The 22326-nt window shown below is 47.4% G+C and overlaps 1 protein-coding gene across 1 annotated transcript; it reads left to right on the plus strand.

Annotated features, from left to right (window-relative positions):
- Nucleotides 1-669: 669 nt before the first annotated feature.
- Nucleotides 670-9637, plus strand: TCF19 (transcription factor 19). The gene is made up of 4 exons (XM_081961338.1): nucleotides 670-2007; nucleotides 4166-4802; nucleotides 6978-8953; nucleotides 8986-9637. Exons 1-3 carry the CDS (start codon nucleotides 1734-1736, stop codon nucleotides 7210-7212), a joined length of 1146 nt encoding a protein of 381 aa, XP_081817464.1. The 5' UTR covers nucleotides 670-1733; the 3' UTR covers nucleotides 7213-8953; nucleotides 8986-9637.
- The last annotated feature ends 12689 nt before the right edge of the window (nucleotides 9638-22326 follow it).

Raw genomic sequence — 22326 nt, forward strand, 5'->3', positions numbered from 1 at the left:
GTCAAAACTGAAGACAGGTAGTCCTCGACTTACAACAGTGCATTCAGCAAGAGTTCAAAGTTAGAATGGCTCTGAAAAAAGTGACTTGGGACCCAAAGGTGCTTTTTTTTCAAGAGGCAACTGGACTTTCTTGGGTTTTTCTTTTAAGACTCCAAGAAGAAGCTTATTTAAGCTTCTTTGAAGCGAAACGTCTTCAAAGAAAAACCAGACAGTCCAGTTGCCTCTTGGGAAAAAAAAACACTTTTGGGTCATCTTTTTCAGCGCAGTTCTAACTTTGAACGGTCACTAAACGAAGTAAGTCGAGGATTCCTGTTACTTGGCAACTTTCTAGCTAGAAAGCGAAGCTCGGAAGGCGGGGCCAAAGCGGCCCATCCCGCCAATAGTTATCGCTCCTCCCCCCTCCCTCCCCTCTTTCCTCCTCCCGCCACCCAATCGCCTTCCGCTGGCCGAACGCGCCAACGATGCCGAAGGCCCACCCTAACGATCCCAACCACTCAGGGCCTTCCTCCGCCCCAGCCCTGCGTCGGGCCTCGCGCGCGCTTTATGCACGCCGACCCGCCCTCCAGCCTTTCCAACCAACGGGATAGCAAGGCTTTCTCATCGAGCGGCCAATCGGCGTCGGAGGCCACGGCCGCTCCTCCTTCCCCTCGCTCCAGCCGGGCCAATCGGAAGGCAGCGCGCGCCGCTCGGAGCCCGGGGAGCGGCTTTGACAAGGAGGCCAGAAGCGAAGCGGACGGGAGCTCCTTCCTTTCGGGCGATTCGAGGCGTCGCCAAGGAGACGGCGATTCGAGAACCCTCCCGCCCCCCCCTCCCACTCTGCCCAAGATCTCTCATTGCTACGACATCGCCAGGGTTCTAGAACCGAACCGCGTTGCCTGGGCGTGGATGTTCCAGAACGCTTGCAAAGGAAGGGCGGTCGACTTCGCTGCCGGGCAAAAATCGGAGAGACCGACGGACAAGAAACCTGCAACTTTTTTTGTGGCCGCTGATATAAATTCGAATTCATTCCAAGGATCCTCAGCCTGCTGAGAAAAGCCGAGCCGGTTTCGATCCGGTCCATCGACATCTGCATCCTCCCTCTCCCGAGGATGCTCGAAAAGACCCAGCGGGGCTGATTTTCCACGAACTTCCACGGGACCTGCGGGGTAGTTTTAAAGGATCGCGAGTTATTTATTGTCCCTGCAGTGGAAGCCTGGAACCTTCCTGCAGAAGGGAAGGAGGGGGGGGGGGAAAGACTTCATGCAAGAATTCCCATGGCGAGTGGCAGACACGGGTGTTTGCACCCGCAATGCGGGTCAGGAGTCAGTCTGACTCGAAATTGCTCTTGAGGAAATAATTGCCCTTAAAACGTCTGAAGCCGTCTTTGCAACGCGTGTCATGAGGAGATGAAACCGGTTGCATGACTGAAGGAGCCTTATTTTTTTTTCTTTGTAGTTAAATCAACTGGGTTTAATCCAGGAAGCTGATGGAAGGACCCACCCATCTTCAGGTAGAGATGAACCTGTCATTGCACGACAGCCTGTGATTTGGGGCATGTGGCCAATTTTTGGCAGCCATCTCAGTTTGCAATTGACCCTCTTCTCTTGCACCTGCTATTTCTGCTTTTCCATTAAAAAAAAGTTTGCAGCTGCCACAGCTGGAAGTCAACTTGCCGGCTTGCAGGTGGAGTGATTGAACCCCTGCCCCACCTGTTTGTCACCTGACCTCGTCTTTGGCTTGAAGGAGCTCTAGCCATGCTTTCTGAAGCTCTGCCCTGCTTCCAGCTGCTCCGGATGGGCCCGGCCTCTTCTGGGGATTTGCCAAACCGGGATCTCTACACTTTCCGACCTGCCAAGCCCAGCTGCGTTTATCGTCTGGGTCGCCGAGATGAAGTTTGTGATGTCATTCTGGTGTCCGACCAGAACCCGGCTTTGATCTCCCGGGTCCATGCGGAGATACATGCAGAACGGGATGCCGACAGCATGGCTGGGGAGTGGCGAGTTGGCCTGGTGGACTGCAGCAGTTATGGTGAGTTCTTGGGAACACAAATAGCCTTTGACTGACAACTGTTCATTTAGTGAAGTGTTCACAGTTCACTAAATGAATGTTTAGTGGTCAAAGTTACAACAGCACTGAAAAGTGTGACTTTTTCACACTTACGACCCTTGCAGCGTCCCCGTGGCCACGTGATCAAAATTCAGACGCCTGGCAACTGACGCATAGTTATGACGGTTGTGTTGTCCCAGGGTCATGGGATCACTTTTTGCGACAAGCAAAGTCAATGGGGAAGCTTTTTGCAGTTGTGTTTGCTAATTTAACAATAGTAGCGATTCACTTGCTGTGGCAAGGAAGGTCATAAAATGGGGCTAAATTCACTTAATAAATCTCTCGCTTAGTAACATAAATTTTGGGCTCAATTGTGGTCATAAGTAGAGGATTACCTGTATTGCACTGCTAAATCCTGGCCTAATTGTTTATTTACATCCCACCATTATTTTTATAAATAGCTCAAGGGGGCCAGCACACATAATACTCTTTGCGCCTCCTATTTTCCCACAACAACAACAACCCTGTGAGGTGGGTTGGGCTGAGAGAGTGATTGGTCCAACTCAGGATCTCTTGGTTTCTAAGTCCGGTGCCTTAACCACTATACCAAAGAGTTCAGACACTTCTTCCTAAATGTGTTGAATTTGAGCATGGCTGGATTTTTGAGGGTTAAGAATTGCTTTTATTTGTTCATTTATTTTGAGGACTTCAAAACAAAACCCACAACTCAGAAGTTGAATAATTGCATAGACCAGTACAGGTGATATTTATATAAGGGGCGTCAACCTTCTACTTTAAAACTCAAGTTCATTTCTGAAGGAGAAATACACATTCCAAAAGGCCTGATATTAAACACACTACAATACAGGCACCCTGTTTCTCTGAAAATAAGACTTTCCCTGGATAATAAGCCCAATCAGGCTTTTGAGCGCATGCACTACAATAAGTCCACCCCCCAAAATAAGCCCTCCCCGAAAATATTGCAACACAGCAGCAGCCATGAGGTGACCACGCTCGCCACCTCCCCAAAAATAATAAGACCTCCCCCAAAATAAGGCCAAGTTGACCCCCGAAATAAGGCTTATTTCGGGGGTTATGACCATAATTGAGCCCAAAATTTCTATGCTATGTGAGATAGATGTTTTGTCCCATTTTACAACCTTTCTGGCCACCGTTGTTAAGTGAATCACTGGAATTGCTCCGTTAGTGACACGGTTGTTAAATAAATCTGGCTTCCCCATAGACTGATCAGAAGGTTGCGAAAGGTGTTTGTGTGACCCTGGGACACTGCGACCGTCATAAATGCGAGTCAATTGCCAAGCATTCGAATGTAAATCACGTGACCGGGGGGATGTCGCAACGGTCGTAAGTGCGAAAAATGGTCATAAATTGTTTTTTCAGTGCCGTTGTAACTTCAAATGGTCACTAAGTGAACTGTTGTAAGTCGAGGACTACCTATACAGGTAGCAATAGCACCTAGACTTATATACCGCTTCCCAGTGCTTTCCAGCCCTCTCTAAGCAGTTTACAGAGTCAGCCTATTGCCCCCAATAATCTGGGTCCTTATTTTGCCCACCTTGGAAGGATGGAAGGCTGAGTCAGCCTTGAGCCTGGTGAGATTTGAACTGCTGAACTGCAGCTAGCAGTCAGCTGAAGTAGCCTGCAGTACTACATTCTAACCACTGCACCACCGTGGCTCATTATAGTCCTTGACTTAACAACCATACTTGAGCTCAGAATTATGATTGTAAGTCATACCTGTCCTTAAGCAGGTTATCACAGGCTTGGCCTGATTTTACTTTTTTGGTGGGGCAATAATTCTTAAGTGAATGCTGAATCTATTGTCTGCAGTGGGTGTTTTTTTGCCAGAAACTGGAAATAAATGCCGGTTTCTGACAGAAAACCGTCATCAATCAGGGTCATGTCATCCAATGTGGGATGCTGCAAACGGCCATACATGTGCCCAAAATATGATCATGGGGGGGGGGGGGGAGAGAACTGCCCATCAGAACTTCACATCTGGATCATAAGTACATTTTGGGGGTCTGTTGTGACTTCAACCAATTGTTTAGCGGCTGGTCATACCTTGAGGATTAGACTACACGTAACATTTTTCCTCCACGTGTAATTATCCTTTCAGGCACATACATCAACGCTCTCCGCATGTCCCATGGCCAACGGGTCGATCTGAACGACGGAGACCTTCTGACTTTCGGCCATCCCAGTCCGGTGCCTGAGGGTTGTGTGTTGCCACCGCCGCACGGCGACTCCGAGTTTTATTTCCTCTTCCAGAAAGTCCGCGTCCGTCCGCAAGACTTTGCAGCTATCACCGAACCCAAAGCCCCGTGGGCTTCTTCCTCTGGCTTTCGGCCGGTGTTGCCTTCCGACAACCATCGCATCCGTCCCCTATCCCGTCATTCGCCCACCTCCCTCTCGTGCCGCCCCAAAGCCACCCTCATCCTCAGCTCCATCGGCAGCCTTAGCAAGCTGAAGCCCCAGCCCTTTACTTTCTCTTTGAGTCGGAGTCGATTAACGGATCCTCCCGCCCAGCCGAAACCATCCCGCAACCGCCGTAAGTCAGCTCACACGGTGCTTCCTGAACTAGAGGATGAAATCGCACGCCTGGAAGAGGAACAGCCACCCCCAGATAAGGAGCAGCGCTTGGGGACTTACCGGTGTTGCCAGAGTAGCAATTTGAGGCTCCAGCAAAGAGTGCAAGAAGGGAGCAACAACATCAAGGAAGATGTAGAACCAAAGCTTCACATCACGCCGACTGGGTGAGTCCCTTTAAGTTCTATGTTATATGCAACGTTATTTTTCTTAAAGGGGCACAGTTAAAGTTTGAGTTGGAGTTGGAGTTTTATTGGATTTATATGCAATATAAATGCAAAGACACTGAGCTTGTCAGCTGAAAAGCTGACAATCTGGGTTTGGGACCATTCTCCTGCAAAGGGGTGAGCTTCCGTTCCTTGCCCCAGCTCACAGGTGAAATTTAGCAGGTTATGACAGGTTCTGGAGAACCGGGAGAGGAAATTTTTAGTAGTACAGAGAACTAGCAAATACCACCTCTAGCTGGCCCCAGAGTGGTGTGTGAATGGAGATTTTGCAGTATCCTTTCCCCGGGAGTGGGGAGGGAATGGGGATTTTGCAGTATCCTTCCCCCAGGAGTGAGGAGGGAATGGAGATTTTTGCAGTATCCTTCCCCCAGGAGTGGGGAGGGAAAGGGGATTTTTCAATATCCTTCCCCCAGGAGTGAGGAGGAAAAGGAGATTTTGCAGTATCCTTTCCCCAAGAGTGGGGTGGGAATGGAGATTTTGCAGTATCCTTTCCCTAGGAGTGGGGAGGGAAAGGGGATTTTGCAATATCTTTCCCCCAGGTGTGGGGAGGGAAAGGGGATTTTGCAATATCCTTTCCCCAGGAGTGGGGAGGGGATGGAGATTTTTGCAGTATCCTTCCCCCAGGAGTGGGAAGGGAATGGAAATTTTTGCAGTATCCTTCCCCCAGGAGTGGGGAGGGAATGGAGATTTTGCAGTATCCTTCCCCCAGGAGTGGGGAGGGAAAGGGGATTTTTCAGTATCCTTCCCCCAGGAGTGAGGAGGGAAAGGAGATTTTGCAATATCCTTTCCCCAGGAGTGGGGAGGGGATGGAGATTTTTGCAGTATCCTTCCCCCAGGAGTGGGGAGGGAAAGGGGATTTTGCAATATCCTTTCCGCAGGAGTGGGGAGGGGATGGAGATTTTTGCAGTATCCTTCCCCCAGGAGTGGGGAGGGAATGGAAATTTTTGCAGTATCCTTTCCCCAGGAGTGAGGAGGGAATGGAGATTTTTGCAGTATCCTTCCCCCAGGAATGGGGAGGGAAAGGGGATTTTTTCAGTATCCTTCCCCCAGGAGTGTGGAGGGAATGGAGATTTTTGCAGTATCTTTCCCCCAGGAGTGGGAAGGGAATGGAGATTTTGCAGTATCCTTCCCCCAGGAGTGGGGAGGGAATGGAAATTTTTGCAGTATCCTTCCCCCAGGAGTGAGGAGGGAATGGAGATTTTTGCAGTATCCTTCCCCCAGGAGTGGGAAGGGAAAGGGGATTTTGCAGTATCCTTCCCCCAGGAGTGAGGAGGGAATGGAGATTTTGCAGTATCCTTCCCCTGCCATGCCCACCAAGCTACCTCCACAGAACCGATAGTAAAAAAAATTGAATTTCGCCATGCCTCAGCACCTGCCCAGCTAACAGTTTGAACGCATGCAAATGCAAGTAGATAAATAGATACCACTTCAGTGGGAAGGTAACAGTGTTCTGTGTGCCTTTGGTGTACAGCCATGCTAGTCAGGTGACCGCAGAAAATGTTTTTGGACAATGCTTGGCTCCCTCGGCCAAGAAACAGAGATGAACATCTTGTCCTGGAATCGGACCCAACTAGACAGGGAATCCCTTCTGTTTTTTCACTTCTCTTAACAAAATACTTCTGTCTGAGAGCCAATTTGATGTAGTGGTTAAGGCACCAGGCTAGAAATCAGGAATGAGTTTTAGTCCTGCCTTAGGCAAGAAAGCCAATTGGGTGACTTTGGGCCACTCACTCTCTCTTTCAGCCCAATCCACCGCCAAGGATGCCTAGGAATGGGAACTGAATGTGAAACCACTGAGAGAAGTGCCCAGTTTCAGAGCGTTTCCCAAAACATCCAATCAAGATGCTATTGGACACGGTTGAACTGGTCAAGGGAGGAGGGCCAAGGAAAGGGGAAAATAATAGCCTTTTGCATGGGAATACTCAGATCTAGCCTTACCTTCGCCGCAACCACTTGTCTTTAATAAAAGAACCTATCACTTCAACCAAATGGTAGTCGAGGGCCTTTCTTTCCTAAGGATCTAAGTTGGGGCAGGTCTGACACCATCTCAGGAATGCGCCTGGGTGTGATTATGATGTGTTACAAATGTGTTATCTCTGTTTTGGTTCTTTCCAGGAAGCGACGTGGCCGGCCTCGGAAGAATCCTCTGGGAAGCGCTGGCCAAGTTTTCTCCCAGACTTTGTCTTCCCTGCAGCCATGTGCAGCTCCCCGGTGCCGCCTTCCCCAAGACGAGATAGTGGAGTGGGTCCAGTGTGATGGCTGCGACGCCTGGTACCACGTAGCCTGTGCGGGCTGCAGTTATAGCGCGGCGAAAGAGGCAGATTTTCGGTGCGTTGCCTGCCGTTCCTAATGCCTGAGAATTCTCAGAAAACGGGTCCCATCAGTGACTGAAAAGAATTTTTTTTTAAAAAATAAGATCCCTGATGGACGCACGTGGACTACTGAAAATTTGCACAGGGTAAACCTTCCTTCAATGAGAAGGAAGCAGATATTGAGTAGGGTAAAGCGTGGGTACGTGCAAAGGAAACCCCTCAGACGGAATAGGGTGAGCGACCTTTGACACCTTGAAAGGAGACAGACTCCTAAATTTATCAGTCCCGTTTCTTTGGAAATCATTGCCTTGCTGAGAACATGCCAAACAAGCATTTGTGGGAATGGATCATGCTGTGAATTGCTACCTGGTGACCATCTGGAGAAGATCAGTAAGATCCTGGAGATCAACGCAATAGACCTTTGGTGTAGAGCAGGGGTGGGATTCGACCGGTTCGGGCGAAGCGCGTGATCTTCCCAACCGGTTGTTAAACGGTAGGATCCGACCACTGGTACAGAGTCCCCACTCCTGGAGTCTTCATTTTTTGCAAGTCCTGCAGAAGATGTGAAAGGGAGAACAATCTGTACGTCACTTGACTTGGGCCACAAATTCATAAAACAGCCGAATATTGCCAAGGTCAGCTTGGCGCCAGCCAATTCTCATTGTACCAAATGGTCCGTGCCTCACAACAAGGAGAAGGCTGTTGTGTGAACAAGCAGCTGCTTCGGGGGGGGGGGGGTGTCAACGGTGGTCAAAACCCAGAAGAAGCAAAGATGGGGAGGCAGCTCCCAGAATTGCGTCTCCGGATTTGAGATTTGGGGCTCTTCAAATCTTTTCCCTAAGTTCGTGTACAATATGGGACAATTTTCCAAGAACAGGATACGCTTTGAAAGAGGGACAACTTCTGCTTTCTCTCTGTCCATTTCGAGCCCTTGAGCGAGATGGCGGATGAAGAAGCAAGCATGGTGTTCAAAGATGAAGAATTAAATGGGGGGGGACCCCCCACACCAGTTCTAAATTGCAGAAAGGTGAATGGGGCTTTCATTCGAATTGATGAGGCCGTTCCCCATCTGCTTTGTCTGTATTTAAAGCGTGGATGTTTGCTTGAACGTTAACACCAAAAGCAACCAGGAAGGAAAGATTTTCCATCCTCTTCACTTTTCACCCTCTGTTTTCGCCTCCCAACACCGGGCTGAGACTAGTGGGGGGGTAAAAAAAAAGGAGAGGATTTTTTACTCTTTTAGCAATCGCTTTTTGACTTTTTTAAAAAAAAGCTTCTTGCACTTTATACGCAAATAAGGAAGACCCACGATTGAGTGCTCCTTCTGATTTAACTTCGCTCCTCTTTAAAAGAGGCCGCCTGGCATAGCATTTCTCAACCTTGGCAGCTTTAAATTGTGCGGACGTCCGTTCCCAGAATTCCCCAGCCAGCCATGGGGAATTCTGGGAATGGAAGTCTGCACATCTTAAAACATGCCAAGGTTGAGAAAGACTTGTGGCATCTTGGGAAGGCAAACGTGTTGCTTTGTTGGTCGCAGAAGGTTCCTGCAGCATTATCCTTGGTTCTACATCGCGTGTTTTTGCAGACGGAGAGTGAAGCTACTCTAGGAAAGAAAAGGCAATTAGCATGTCTGGTGGTTTTGAGACCAAATCCATATTGGGGGGGGGGGGGTTGTCTATGACAATTCGCCACAATCCACTCGCCACGGCCATCTCTGTATGGGACAAGATTGACACTAATATCCAAAGAAACCGTGGGATCGAATCTTTAAAAGAAAGGGTGCAAAAGGAGGGAGAGGAATGAAATGTGAGTGGCAAAAATCAAAACGACTTACTTATTGTTAAATAATGAAGTAGAATTGTTAAATTGTCCCGCGGCTGCGGCAAATTGTCCCATGCCCTCCCGAGTCAAACGATGCCACAGACCCTCTTCTAACCACGATGGCAAACCGCCTACCCGCCTCCAAAAGCTTATACTCCCATACATTTGTTGAACAGTGTTTTCTTTTTCTAAGGCAGCGATGGCGAATCTTTTCGGCACTCAGTGCCAAAAAGGGAGTGCGTTGGCGCTCGTCTGGGTCACAACCTGGAAGAGGACCTGCCCAGCAGGTATCTGCCAGCCGGAAAATTAACTTCTGATTTCCGCTGCACACATGCAGGCCTGCCAGCATGCGTGCACGATGATCAACTGGGCGGCGCGCATGTTCATGCTGGAAAACGGAAGACCAGCTCTTCCAGTTTCTGGCACTGCTGCATGCACAAAGACCAGCTGATCGCCGCGTGTGCATGCGTGCCAGAAACCCGAAAGAGGAATGGGTGATCCCATGCGTGCCAGGCGACATAGCTGTGCGTGCCACTTTGGGCACGTGTATCAAGGTTCACCATCACGGGTCTAAGGGTTCTTTCCACGTGATAAAAGGATGAGAGTTGCTGTTTTTTAAATATTTTTTAAGGATGCTCAGTAGCCCTGATTTCTTGCATAGAAACTGAAACCATTTTTTTTTAAAAAGTCCATCCGTAAACCTGTAAAGCAGCATGGTGGTATTTACTAAGAAACACCCAGATGTGTACAGATGTGTTTGCACACTGCATCCCAGCAAGATAAGGCACTTTGCTTAACCGAAAGCTGGGGAGGTACTATTTCCCTTTGGAAAAATGAAATTCTCATTCTACTACCCTGTTTCCCTGAAAATAAGATCTCCCAGGATAATAACTTTTCGGAGGAATCTGTTCAAATGCCAAATACAAATTGCCTGCTAGCAGAAAAATAACAGGAGATCAAAAAAAATGGATCCCCTCTCAAAAAAGGATATTTGCCGTAAACCGTCGGATCTACCTTGTTTTCTCAAGATGGGTCAACTTAAAGCACTTTGCAATTAAAGAAAAGAAAAGAAAAGAAAGGCAATTCTTAACTTCCATCCCGTTTCTGTTCATCCCGGCTTCATTATCTGACTTCTTAGCAGCACGTTTGCTCACCTTTGCCACCTCTACCGACTCAATCTGGGAAAATCTGCTTTTTAATATGCCAAAATGAAAAATAAGCTACTCCTTACAGGGGAACTGCTGCCACAGAAGCCAACCAGAATATCAACCAAAGACTTCTGTAGTTTAGGAAAGAGGCATTTGGTGTTTTTTTTTAAATTCTTGTGCACTTGGCAAGGTTGTTTTTGTCTTTTTAGGGGGAAGGAAGGGTATCCTTTTCCTGTAATAAAAATGTTTCTCATCTTGCAACAGGCTTGATCTTAGCATTGAAATAAACCTAAACTGCAAACTTAAGACAGATCGAGATGGTCAGAGTTTGTTGCAGAAATCAAATCCAGAAAGCACACACAGGTAACTGATTCAACAAGATTCATTAACTTCTTTATATATGTCATAACACATGAGACATATACAATACCAATGGCTGGGTCTTCCAACATGGTAGAAAGTACAAACACACAGGCAAGGAAAGAACAGTTTTTCGTTTCAGTTTCAGAGAGCAGATTAGTTTGCAGCTTTTGCACAGATTCAGAGCTACACAGCTAAGCTACACCCAGGCTCCAAAGTGTTTCAGCTCCCATTGGCTGACCTTGTTACTAAGCCCTATTCCAGCTCATGAATATCTCTACTCTGACAGAGATGTGTTCAAACTAAATTATCTTTCCTTAAAAACAATGTTATGGCCGTAGAACTGTGGACGCTCAACGTTCTCACTGGCATCTCAGACATTACAAAGTTCACAATTTGCAGGTAGTCCTCGACTTACAACCACAATTGAGCCCAAAATTTCCAGCTGCTAAGTGAGACGTTCATTAAGGGAATTTTGTGCCATTTTACGACCTTTCTTGCAGAGGAAAGAACAGTTTTTCGTTTCAGTTTCAGACAGCAGATTAGTTTGCAGCTTTTGCACAGATTCAGAGCTACACGGCTAAGCCACGCCCAGGCTCCAAAGTGCCACATTTGTCAACTCAATCACTTGCAGTCATTAAGTGAGTAACATGGTTGTCAAGGGAGTCGTGCTTCCCCATTGACTTTGCTTGTCAGAAGGTTGCAAAAGGGGATATTACATGACCCCGGGACACTGCAGCCGTCATAAATAGGAGTCCGTTGCCAAGCATCTGTATTCTGATCATGTGAACGTGGGGATGCTGCAGTGGTCATAAGTGAGAAACGATCCCAAGTAATTTTTTTTCAGTGCCTTTTTAGCTTTGAATGGACACTAAATGGTCTGTTGTAAGTCAAGGAATACCTGTATCCGTGTCCCAGGATAATGTTGCAGGATCCAATCTGGGCCAGTCCCTGGGACTAGAGATTCTGCCTTCTAAGCTTTCGGACTGACGCTGGAGCCCATCCTTCTTCCCTTGGGATGGGCTCCAGCAAGAGTTTGGAAGGCTAAACATTGGTCCCGATGGCTGACCCAGATTGGATCCTGCAACAGCCTGAAGCTCATCCCACCATACAACTATCTTGAGTTTGGGTTCAACCAGGGAGATGCCTCTGGAAATACATATAAAGTACTCATAATTTGTTGTAAGAACAAATCTATAGAGATTCTCAGTCATCCATTCAGGTCATGATTGTCCCAAAGGTGCTTTTTTTCCAAGAGGCAACTGAACTTTCTGGTTTTTCTTTGAAGACAATTTTGCTTCTCATCCAAGAAGCTTCTTCTCCTCTGACTGGAAGGTGCGGAATGGAAGGATTTATACTCCTTTCGGACAGCTGGTCATTTGCCTCCTCCTAGAGGGTCGTTAAGGTCACCTGGTGGTTTATCTGTGTCCTCAGGGTCACCGGAGTGGTGCAAATGGGTGTGGAGCCTTCTTGGAACTGTTGAAAGGACTGTGTTGTAAACTGGAGATAGATGATGTCATATCCCTCCCCCTCTGTTAGGAGAGGGCTGTTCAGTTTTGACATAAATGGGGTCTTGGACCCCTCTTTCAAACCAGCGGTCCTCTCTGTCCAAAATGTGGACTTTGCTGACTTCAAAAGTGTGGCCTTTTGTCTTTGAAATGCAGGTGGACTGTTGAATCTAATCCCGATTCAGGATTTGTTCTCCTATGTTGTGCCATGCGTTCCTATAAAAAGTTCCTTGGGAGAACTTTAAAAAGTGGGTGGGCTTCTTCGAGGGCTGTCCTTTCTTTTTAGCTTTCCCTCAGGTATGAGATGGCCTCATTGGCATCCTTTGTGCCCACTCCTGTACAGGGAACCACCATTTATTGAGGGACCGTTCAAAGTTACAGCTTCACTGAAAAAAAGTGACTCAATCCCGGTTGCAGCATCCCCCATGGTTACGTGATCAAAAATTCGGAGTGTTCACCAACCGGCGTTTATTTATGACCATTGCTCTGTCCCCGGGTCACGGGATCCCCGTTTGCAACCATCCCAGCTGAGGTCCCACAAACAAAGTCATTGCAGGAAGCGAGATTTGCTTTAACGACCATTTTCCCCCCACTGGGAAAAAATGTTTAGGCTTATTCAGCATTTTCTTCCTATCCTAATTTTGTAAGCCATTGTTCTGATCTAGGCTTTCCCAAAAAGCACGAAGCAAATTCCTGGTCCTGACAAAACCCCTTTTATTAAACGAATGTGAATTCCTCTTATTCACATTCAGCAAGGCCTGGTAAACAGTATTTCAAAGGTGAATTTATAACCACAGACCTTATCTATCTTGGAAAGCTGCCAGGTAAATATTTTCCAAACGCGGTGCAGTGCAAGGAAAGACTTGGCGCAGAGTCTCTGAGATTCACGGACAGATCTTCACACTCCTGAAACGAACGGATGAACAAATTGTTTCCTGCAAAGCCCACTCACCTTTCGCTCCTCTTTTATTTCCTATGGGAGGGGCCAATCACCTTCCACTTGTGACTTTACCCTGATTTCTTAGCTGTTCTTCTGGCAGCTCTGCGCATGTGCACACTGGGAACAGGCTCCTACTGTTCTTCTGCCTCACTGCTATCTAGCTCTGAAGGCAGCTGAGAATGGCCAGACGGCCTTGGCCCCACTTCTGCTTTCAACGCAGAGCCCTTGTCCGAGCCTTCCCCAGCCTCCAGGACTGGCCCATGGTCAAGCCGATATGATGAGGGACAGATCATTGTGCTAACCCTCCCCAAAATGGCTTTCTCTCCATAGCTCCTTGCAGAGCCCATCCTCTAGAAGGACTCTACATGACCTGCCCTTGAATGTTGCAACTGCAGAAGAAACTGAAGTGGCCTCTCCAAATGTCATCCTTAGTGAAGCATGCAAACCCGCGCCTTCGTTTCTTGCGGCGTTTGAGGAGAACACATCTTTCTCCTTCCGTCCTGGCCAGTTTTTACAGAGGCACGATTGTGAGCAAACACACCGTTTGGTTTGGTGGCAGCAGTGCCTCAGATAGAAAGTCCATACAGAGAGTGCTAAGGACAGCCGAGAAGAGTATAGGAAAGACACTTCCAGTTATTCAGGATACTGATTATAAGCACTATGTGCTTAGAGCTCGAAGCATTGTTAAGAGACCCCACACACCCACTTTACGGTCTGTTTTTGTTGCTCCCATTTGGGAGGAGGCCCATATTCCTCCCCAACCTCCTCGTTGGCCGCTGGTGGGCCACAACAGTCACCTGGAGTCACCACATATAAATTGGGCGGCCACATGAGTGTGTTTAATTAATTTTTTAAAAACCTGCTAGATGTCTGGACTTCGACTTCCGTGATACCTGAGCCAGCATGGGCATTGCTCAGAATGCTGGGAATTGAAATTCCCCTCATCCCAAAGCTGGGAATATGCTGCGAAGAATTCCAGAGTTTTTCTTCCTCTGAACTCCTTGGAGGGACTGGCAGAGAGAACCATGTGCATAGCAGCAATTGGGATGCTAATGGGAAAATTGCAGAAATAGGAAAAATGATCTAGAAAATTTGAAGAGGAAGCTAAGAGGAAGCTTTTGAGTAGAGTTGAACAATTTTCTAGGTTCACACAATATGCAGAGCCCAATCATATCATGATCATTATATCTGCTTTCTTCTTCCTCTTCCTCCTTTCTTTCCTTCCCTCCCTCCTTTTAACCACTTCACGTATCAAAGGAGATATAAAGTTACTCTTCGCTTCCAGAAAAAATATCAATAATTTCAAGGGGGGGGGGGGAAACCAGCCCAGAAACAAATACTAGAACAATAAATGTTCTAAATCTGATTAATTGGACAGCAATTATGCCAACAAGCAAAAAATAGGTGACCCTATGTAACTAAGGGGTCGGTGGCTCAGTGCTTAAGATGCTGAGCTTGTCGATCAGAAAGCTCGGTAGTTTGGTGGTTTGAATCCCTAGTGCCGCGTAACGGAGTGAGCTCCTGTTACTTGTCCCAGCTTCTGCCAACCTAGCAGTTCGCAAGCACGAAAAAATGCAAATAGAAAAATAGGAACCACCTTTGATGGGAAGGTAACAGCCTTCGGCATTTAGTCATGCCGGCCACATGACCACGTAGATGTCTTCGGATAGCACTGGCTCTTCGGCTTTGAAATGGAGGTAAGCAACGCCCCCTAGAGTTGGGAACGACTAGCACATATGTGTGAGGGGAATCTTTACCTTGTATAACTACAGCTTGCTGGGTGACTGGGCTAGTCACTCTTAGTCCTATTTTCCATGATGGTAGTTGTGGCCAGAAACAAACCTGCTATGTTTGCACTGCACTTAGGATTTATGGCATGCAGACACCAAATAGAATATTAATGCTAAGACTCATCCCAAGATTGAACCCTCTGCAAAGTGACTGGTCAATGGCCAATATTCAAATAAACCTACCAATCAGGAGAATCCCCTTGTCTGTCATTGATTAGAAAGCATGGAGTTGGAATACATGACATCTGTCATTATAGGCAGTCCTTGACTTACAGCCTTCAATTTGAACCCAACATTTTTGTTGCTAAGCAAGACACGTTAAGTGAGTTTTGCCCTGTTTTACCACCTTTCTTGCCGCCACTGTTAAGTGAGGTGCTGCAGGTGCTGGGTTTGTAACACAGTTGTTAGGTGAATCTGGCTTCCACATTGACTTTGCTTGCCAGGAGGGTGCAAAAGGTATACACATGGCCCCAGGATGCTGCAACCATCGTAAGTGTAAGTCAGTTGCCAAGCGTCTGAATTTTGATCATGTGACCATGGAGATGCTAGAACCATCATCTATGTAAAAGCTAAACTCTATCACGAAATCTCCAGAACTTCGAAGCCTACAAACCTGAAATTTGGCATGTATGTTCCTCTTGGCTTCTAGGTGCTCACCAAGAAAGGATTTTTTGAAATGACCAGCACATCATCAGTATTTCTTATAACTGCCAGTTGCCTTATAGTAACATGCTCTGATGCTACCCCTTCGCTATACCGGGCATGGGCATGGCCAGCGCGTGACTCATCTGTCCTGCAGGCTGGGAGTTTAGACATTCTACTCCCCCTCCCCACCTGAAAAGAACTCTGTTCCAACTGCCAGTTTCGTAGCGAAACACGGGTATCCAGCTAGTAAGTGTATAAAACAGTCACAAGTCACTTTTTTCACCGGCTATAACTTCAAACAGTAACCAAATGAACTGTTCTAAGTTGAGGACTAACTATAGAAAACTGTAAATGGTGCACACTCTACATTCCTTCTTCACCCCAAAACATAGACACCTGGATTCAGGGAGGTGTGGATAAACAATGAAGTGGTTGATCATGTTTATGAACAGCAGTTTCATTTACGGAGTGGTATTGAAAGCCATAAGTCGATGGCCACAAGGTTTAGACAAGCGGTCGCCAACTGGTGATCTGTCGATCACTGGTGGTCCATGAGAAAATTTTGGTAGTCCACAGAAATTTTTTTGCATTTTTTATATTGCACTAAATCAGGGATCCTCAAACTACACCCCCTGGGCCAGATACAGCCCACCAAAGCAATTAATCCTGCTCGCTGATGGGATGGGGTCCTTCAGGCACTTAGCTTGGCTGCCTGTTTAGTAGATCCATCCCCTCCCTCCCTCCCTGGGAGTCCAGGCGCTTCAGTGAGCGGCGCATGAAACTTTGGCCGGGCTCCAAAGAGATAGAGTTTGCAGGGGGGGCAATCTAGCACCCCTGGCTGGCTATAAGACAAACATTCGTTCTTGGCTGTATTTGAGATTCCTAGCTGCAATGGACAGCAAAGCTAGGGTTGACCCCCGGGTGCTTCTCTCTGCCAATAGGCGGACAAGCTAAGTGCCTGAAGGACCCCATCACGTCACTAATTCATATTAGTGGTTTGCGGGATTTAAAATTATGAATTTAGATGTCCTGATTTGTGGGCAACGCATTATTGTCAACCTTCTTGATACGATGCGCCTGATTTTTTTCAAAGAAATCACCACGCCTACGTTAATCAGCAATATTTTTTTAATAGAGGCCTCTTATGTCATACAAACAATTAAGTAAATTAGGAAAAATCAAAATACAAAGATCAAATCATACAAGTTAAGGATTAAAATAACACAACCACCAACATTCTTCTCCCATGCTAGATGCAATAGTAACGGTATGAAAGGCCAATGAGGGACGGGGTCTGACTTTCAATATTTGTAACTAGCTTCCTTTCCCATGTTTGGTTTTTGATGTGCTGGCCTGTCTTTGAATTTGTAACAAGGCAGGGAGGAAAAATGGGACATCTGGTCCTTGAACGAAGATCCTGCTCAAAATATATCTCATACCCGGCGTTCTTGTGTCTTTAAGACTGTGGACTTTCAGAGATGCATATCCAGCCTCTTGTGTGTACTTAGGAGAAAAGGGCATCGTCTAAAATCTTGATTTTTGAGGATTGCAATGGCAGTCAAGGCCAAAAGGAGAATGTTTCTGGGGACACCATTAAGGTCTCCATTGTGGGGTGGACAAAGAACCAAATCAAGATTTCAGTAAGCTTTTAAAGACTTTTCTTGGTTGGATCAGACATGTTCGGACACAAGAATACTTTGACATAGGTCACCCCTCAAAGAAAGTTGTACTAAATGATAGGATGAGGAGGGAGAGAAAGAAAGAAAAGAAAAATGAAAACCCCAAATCCTTTCTAACCGCAGGGGAGTTGTGTTCCACAAAGAAAATAACACAACTGTGTGATTTTTTTAGGTTCACAGAGAAATGAAATCACATGGCTTTGTGTTGGGATAGTTATGAGAACAAAGCCCATTTATAACCTTTATAAGCCTTGCCGTCTCATTAATTATTGTGTTTCCTCGAAAATGCAACCTGTCCCGAAACTAGAGCCTTGCCACATTTTTCGGGTGGGCAAAAATATAAGCCCACCCCCCGAAAATAAACCCTCTGGACAACCCCCCCCTCCGGCCAGGCAGAGCACCGCCCACTGACCTAGCGTTATCCCAAAAACGCCAAGTCGCAGGAGCCGGGGGGGGGAGCGCTCACGTTGCTTGCTGCCTTCGGGATACCGCTAGGTTGGGGAGTGGCATTCTGTCCGGCCAGAGGGGAGAGTTGCCGAGCAGCTGCTCCCTTGTGAACTGGCTCCCGAAGAGCCGGGCACAGCCTCAGGGGCGAAGCAGCCATGAGGTAGCCATGCTCACGAGCAGCCGCCCGGCAAATCCCCTCTCCAGCCGGGAAGAGCGCCATTCACTGACCTAGGGGGTATCCCTAAGGTGCCAAGCCACGTGGTGCTCTACCCGCCCCCCAGCTTGGCACATTCGGGATACCCCCTAGGTCAGAGCATGGAGCTCTGCCTGGCTGGAGAGGGGGGTTGCGCGAGCGCCTGTTCTGCCCGCAGCCTCACCAAGCCCTTGCGCAGCTCTCCCAGGCCAGCGCCGCTGGCCGCTGCTGCCCGCCACCACCCCGCTCCGAGCATAACTTCCAAACTCCAAAACTCGGGGCCGAGTCTTCCAGCATCGGCCGCTCTAGGAGTGCTCTCTATGGTGGGCCGGCTGCCGGACAGAGTGTCTTCCAGGAGGCGGGCAGAATGCCACATGGCTTGGCACCTTAGGGATACCCCCTAGATCAGTGAAAGGCGCTCTGCCCGGCTGGAGAGGGGATTTGCAGGGCGGCTGCTCCTGAGCGTGGTTACCTCATGGCTGCTTCGCCCCTGAGGCTGTGCCCGGCTCTTCGGGAGCCAGTTCACAAGGGAGCCGCCGCCCAGCAGCCCCAAAACAATAAGCCCTCCCTGATAATAAGCCCAAGGCCATATTTCGTGGGGCAAAAGAAAATAAGCCCCCGTCGTATTTTCGGGGAAACACGGTAAAAGCGGGCAATGATACCCAATTATAGTCAGTTCCCCCAAAATCTACTTGGTCCTTTAGAGACAGAAACATCTGGATTTGGGGTGGGTAAAAATGGATGCATGCCAAACTTAATAAAAGACCAGCTATTATGGATCCTATAGAAACCAAAAAGGGTTGGAAATGAAAGCGACTTTTAGAAGCAGCTTTTCCTTTGTTAAAATGTTTTTTTTAAATCATTGCAAAAATCTTTTTTAAAACCCTGATTAGAAAAGCCTCACCAAGAAGGTTTGTATCCCTGAGTATTAAAAGATGGACAAAAGCTTAAGCTTTGAGCCCTTCCTTTCCTAAAGGAAAACAAATCTAAGAAAATAAGAAAGAAAATGGCTGGAGGACCTCCCCGAGATTACACAAATTAAGATGCTGAGATTTTGCTAGACAGGCTGCTCAGGTGGAGTGCATTGGGTGGCCCATCACAGCGGAGGTCGAGGTGGGAGCGATAAAAACTTCTCCTTCATGAAACTGGGGCACGTAAACAGCAGCAAACGCAGTCGTGTTGTAGCCCTGAGGCGGTGGAGGAAGCTGGTGGACGGGGCCAAGACTGTGGGGCGGCCCTTGGGGTGGCCCATGAGAACAAGCTTGGGGTAGAATAGGACCATCGGACTCCTCCCGAGGGCCATTTCCGTTGCGCTTGCCCTTCTGACGGCGGTTGCAAAACCAGACGCGTACTACCTGCAAGAGACAACAAAGCACATGTAAGTTATAGCAAGAGCACTTATACTGCTCCATACCACTTTACAGCACTCTCGGGGGGGGGGGTGTTACAACATCAGCATATTGCCCCCAACAATCTGGGTTCTCATTTTACCGACCTTGGAAGGATGGAAAGCTGATTCAACCTTGAGCTGGTCAGGAATTCCTGGTTGTGGGCAGAGTTTGGCTGCAATACTGCCTTCTAACCACAGCTTATGGTCAAGCCAATATGATGAGGGACAGATCATTGTGCTAATCCTCCCCAAAATGGCTTTCTCTCCATAGCTCCTCGCAGAGCCCATCCTCTAGAAGGACTCTACATGACCTGCCCTTGAATGTTGCAACCGCAGAAGAAACTGAAGTGGCCTCTCCAAATGTCATCCTTAGCGAAGCATGCAAACCCGCGTCTGTGTTTCTTGCGGCGTTTGAGGAGAACGCAACTTTCTCCTTCCGTCCTGGCCAGTTTTTACAGAGGCACGATTGTGAGCATTTTAACACACCGTTTGGTTTGGTGGCAGCAGTGCCTCAGACAGAAAGTCCATACAGAGAGTGGGAAGGACAGCCGAGAAGAGTATAGGAAAGACACTTCCAGTTATTCAGGATACTGATTATAAGCACTATGTGCTTAGAGCTCGAAGCATTGTTAAGAGACCCCACACACCCACTTTACGGTCTGTTTTTGTTGCTCCCATTTGGGAGGAGGCCCATATTCCTCCCCAACCTCCTCGTTGGCCGCTGGTGGGCCACAACAGTCACTTGGAGTCACCACATATAAATTGGGCGGCCACATGAGTGTGTTTAATTAATTTTTTAAAAACCTGCTAGATGTCTGGACTTCGACTTCCGTGATACCTGAGCCAGCATGGGCATTGCTCAGAATGCTGGGAATTGAAATTCCCCTCATCCCAAAGCTGGGAATATGCTGCGAAGAATTCCAGAGTTTTTCTTCCTCTGAACTCCTTGGAGGGACTGGCAGAGAGAACCATGTGCATAGCAGCAATTGGGATGCTAATGGGAAAATTGCAGAAATAGGAAAAATGATCTAGAAAATTTGAAGAGGAAGCTAAGAGGAAGCTTTTGAGTAGAGTTGAACAATTTTCTAGGTTCACACAATATGCAGAGCCCAATCATATCATGATCATTATATCTGCTTTCTTCTTCCTCTTCCTCCTTTCTTTCCTTCCCTCCCTCCTTTTAACCACTTCACGTATCAAAGGAGATATAAAGTTACTCTTCGCTTCCAGAAAAAATATCAATAATTTCAAGGGGGGGGGGGAAACCAGCCCAGAAACAAATACTAGAACAATAAATGTTCTAAATCTGATTAATTGGACAGCAATTATGCCAACAAGCAAAAAATAGGTGACCCTATGTAACTAAGGGGTCGGTGGCTCAGTGCTTAAGATGCTGAGCTTGTCGATCAGAAAGCTCGGTAGTTTGGTGGTTTGAATCCCTAGCGCCGCGTAACGGAGTGAGCTCCTGTTACTTGTCCCAGCTTCTGCCAACCTAGCAGTTCGCAAGCACGAAAAAATGCAAATAGAAAAATAGGAACCACCTTTGATGGGAAGGTAACAGCCTTCGGCATTTAGTCATGCCGGCCACATGACCACGTAGATGTCTTCGGATAGCACTGGCTCTTCGGCTTTGAAATGGAGGTAAGCAACGCCCCCTAGAGTTGGGAACGACTAGCACATATGTGTGAGGGGAATCTTTACCTTGTATAACTACAGCTTGCTGGGTGACTGGGCTAGTCACTCTTAGTCCTATTTTCCATGATGGTAGTTGTGGCCAGAAACAAACCTGCTATGTTTGCACTGCACTTAGGATTTATGGCATGCAGACACCAAATAGAATATTAATGCTAAGACTCATCCCAAGATTGAACCCTCTGCAAAGTGACTGGTCAATGGCCAATATTCAAATAAACCTACCAATCAGGAGAATCCCCTTGTCTGTCATTGATTAGAAAGCATGGAGTTGGAATACATGACATCTGTCATTATAGGCAGTCCTTGACTTACAGCCTTCAATTTGAACCCAACATTTTTGTTGCTAAGCAAGACACGTTAAGTGAGTTTTGCCCTGTTTTACCACCTTTCTTGCCGCCACTGTTAAGTGAGGTGCTGCAGGTGCTGGGTTTGTAACACAGTTGTTAGGTGAATCTGGCTTCCACATTGACTTTGCTTGCCAGGAGGGTGCAAAAGGTATACACATGGCCCCAGGATGCTGCAACCATCGTAAGTGTAAGTCAGTTGCCAAGCGTCTGAATTTTGATCATGTGACCATGGAGATGCTAGAACCATCATCTATGTAAAAGCTAAACTCTATCACGAAATCTCCAGAACTTCGAAGCCTACAAACCTGAAATTTGGCATGTATGTTCCTCTTGGCTTCTAGGTGCTCACCAAGAAAGGATTTTTTGAAATGACCAGCACATCATCAGTATTTCTTATAACTGCCAGTTGCCTTATAGTAACATGCTCTGATGCTACCCCTTCGCTATACCGGGCATGGGCATGGCCAGCGCGTGACTCATCTGTCCTGCAGGCTGGGAGTTTAGACATTCTACTCCCCCTCCCCACCTGAAAAGAACTCTGTTCCAACTGCCAGTTTCGTAGCGAAACACGGGTATCCAGCTAGTAAGTGTATAAAACAGTCACAAGTCACTTTTTTCACCGGCTATAACTTCAAACAGTAACCAAATGAACTGTTCTAAGTTGAGGACTAACTATAGAAAACTGTAAATGGTGCACACTCTACATTCCTTCTTCACCCCAAAACATAGACACCTGGATTCAGGGAGGTGTGGATAAACAATGAAGTGGTTGATCATGTTTATGAACAGCAGTTTCATTTACGGAGTGGTATTGAAAGCCATAAGTCGATGGCCACAAGGTTTAGACAAGCGGTCGCCAACTGGTGATCTGTCGATCACTGGTGGTCCATGAGAAAATTTTGGTAGTCCACAGAAATTTTTTTGCATTTTTTATATTGCACTAAATCAGGGATCCTCAAACTACACCCCCTGGGCCAGATACAGCCCACCAAAGCAATTAATCCTGCTCGCTGATGGGATGGGGTCCTTCAGGCACTTAGCTTGGCTGCCTGTTTAGTAGATCCATCCCCTCCCTCCCTCCCTGGGAGTCCAGGCGCTTCAGTGAGCGGCGCATGAAACTTTGGCCGGGCTCCAAAGAGATAGAGTTTGCAGGGGGGGCAATCTAGCACCCCTGGCTGGCTATAAGACA

Source organism: Natrix helvetica, assembly GCF_964273705.1.
Source record: "Natrix helvetica genome assembly, chromosome: 1".
Classification (NCBI taxonomy): domain Eukaryota; kingdom Metazoa; phylum Chordata; class Lepidosauria; order Squamata; family Natricidae; genus Natrix; species Natrix helvetica.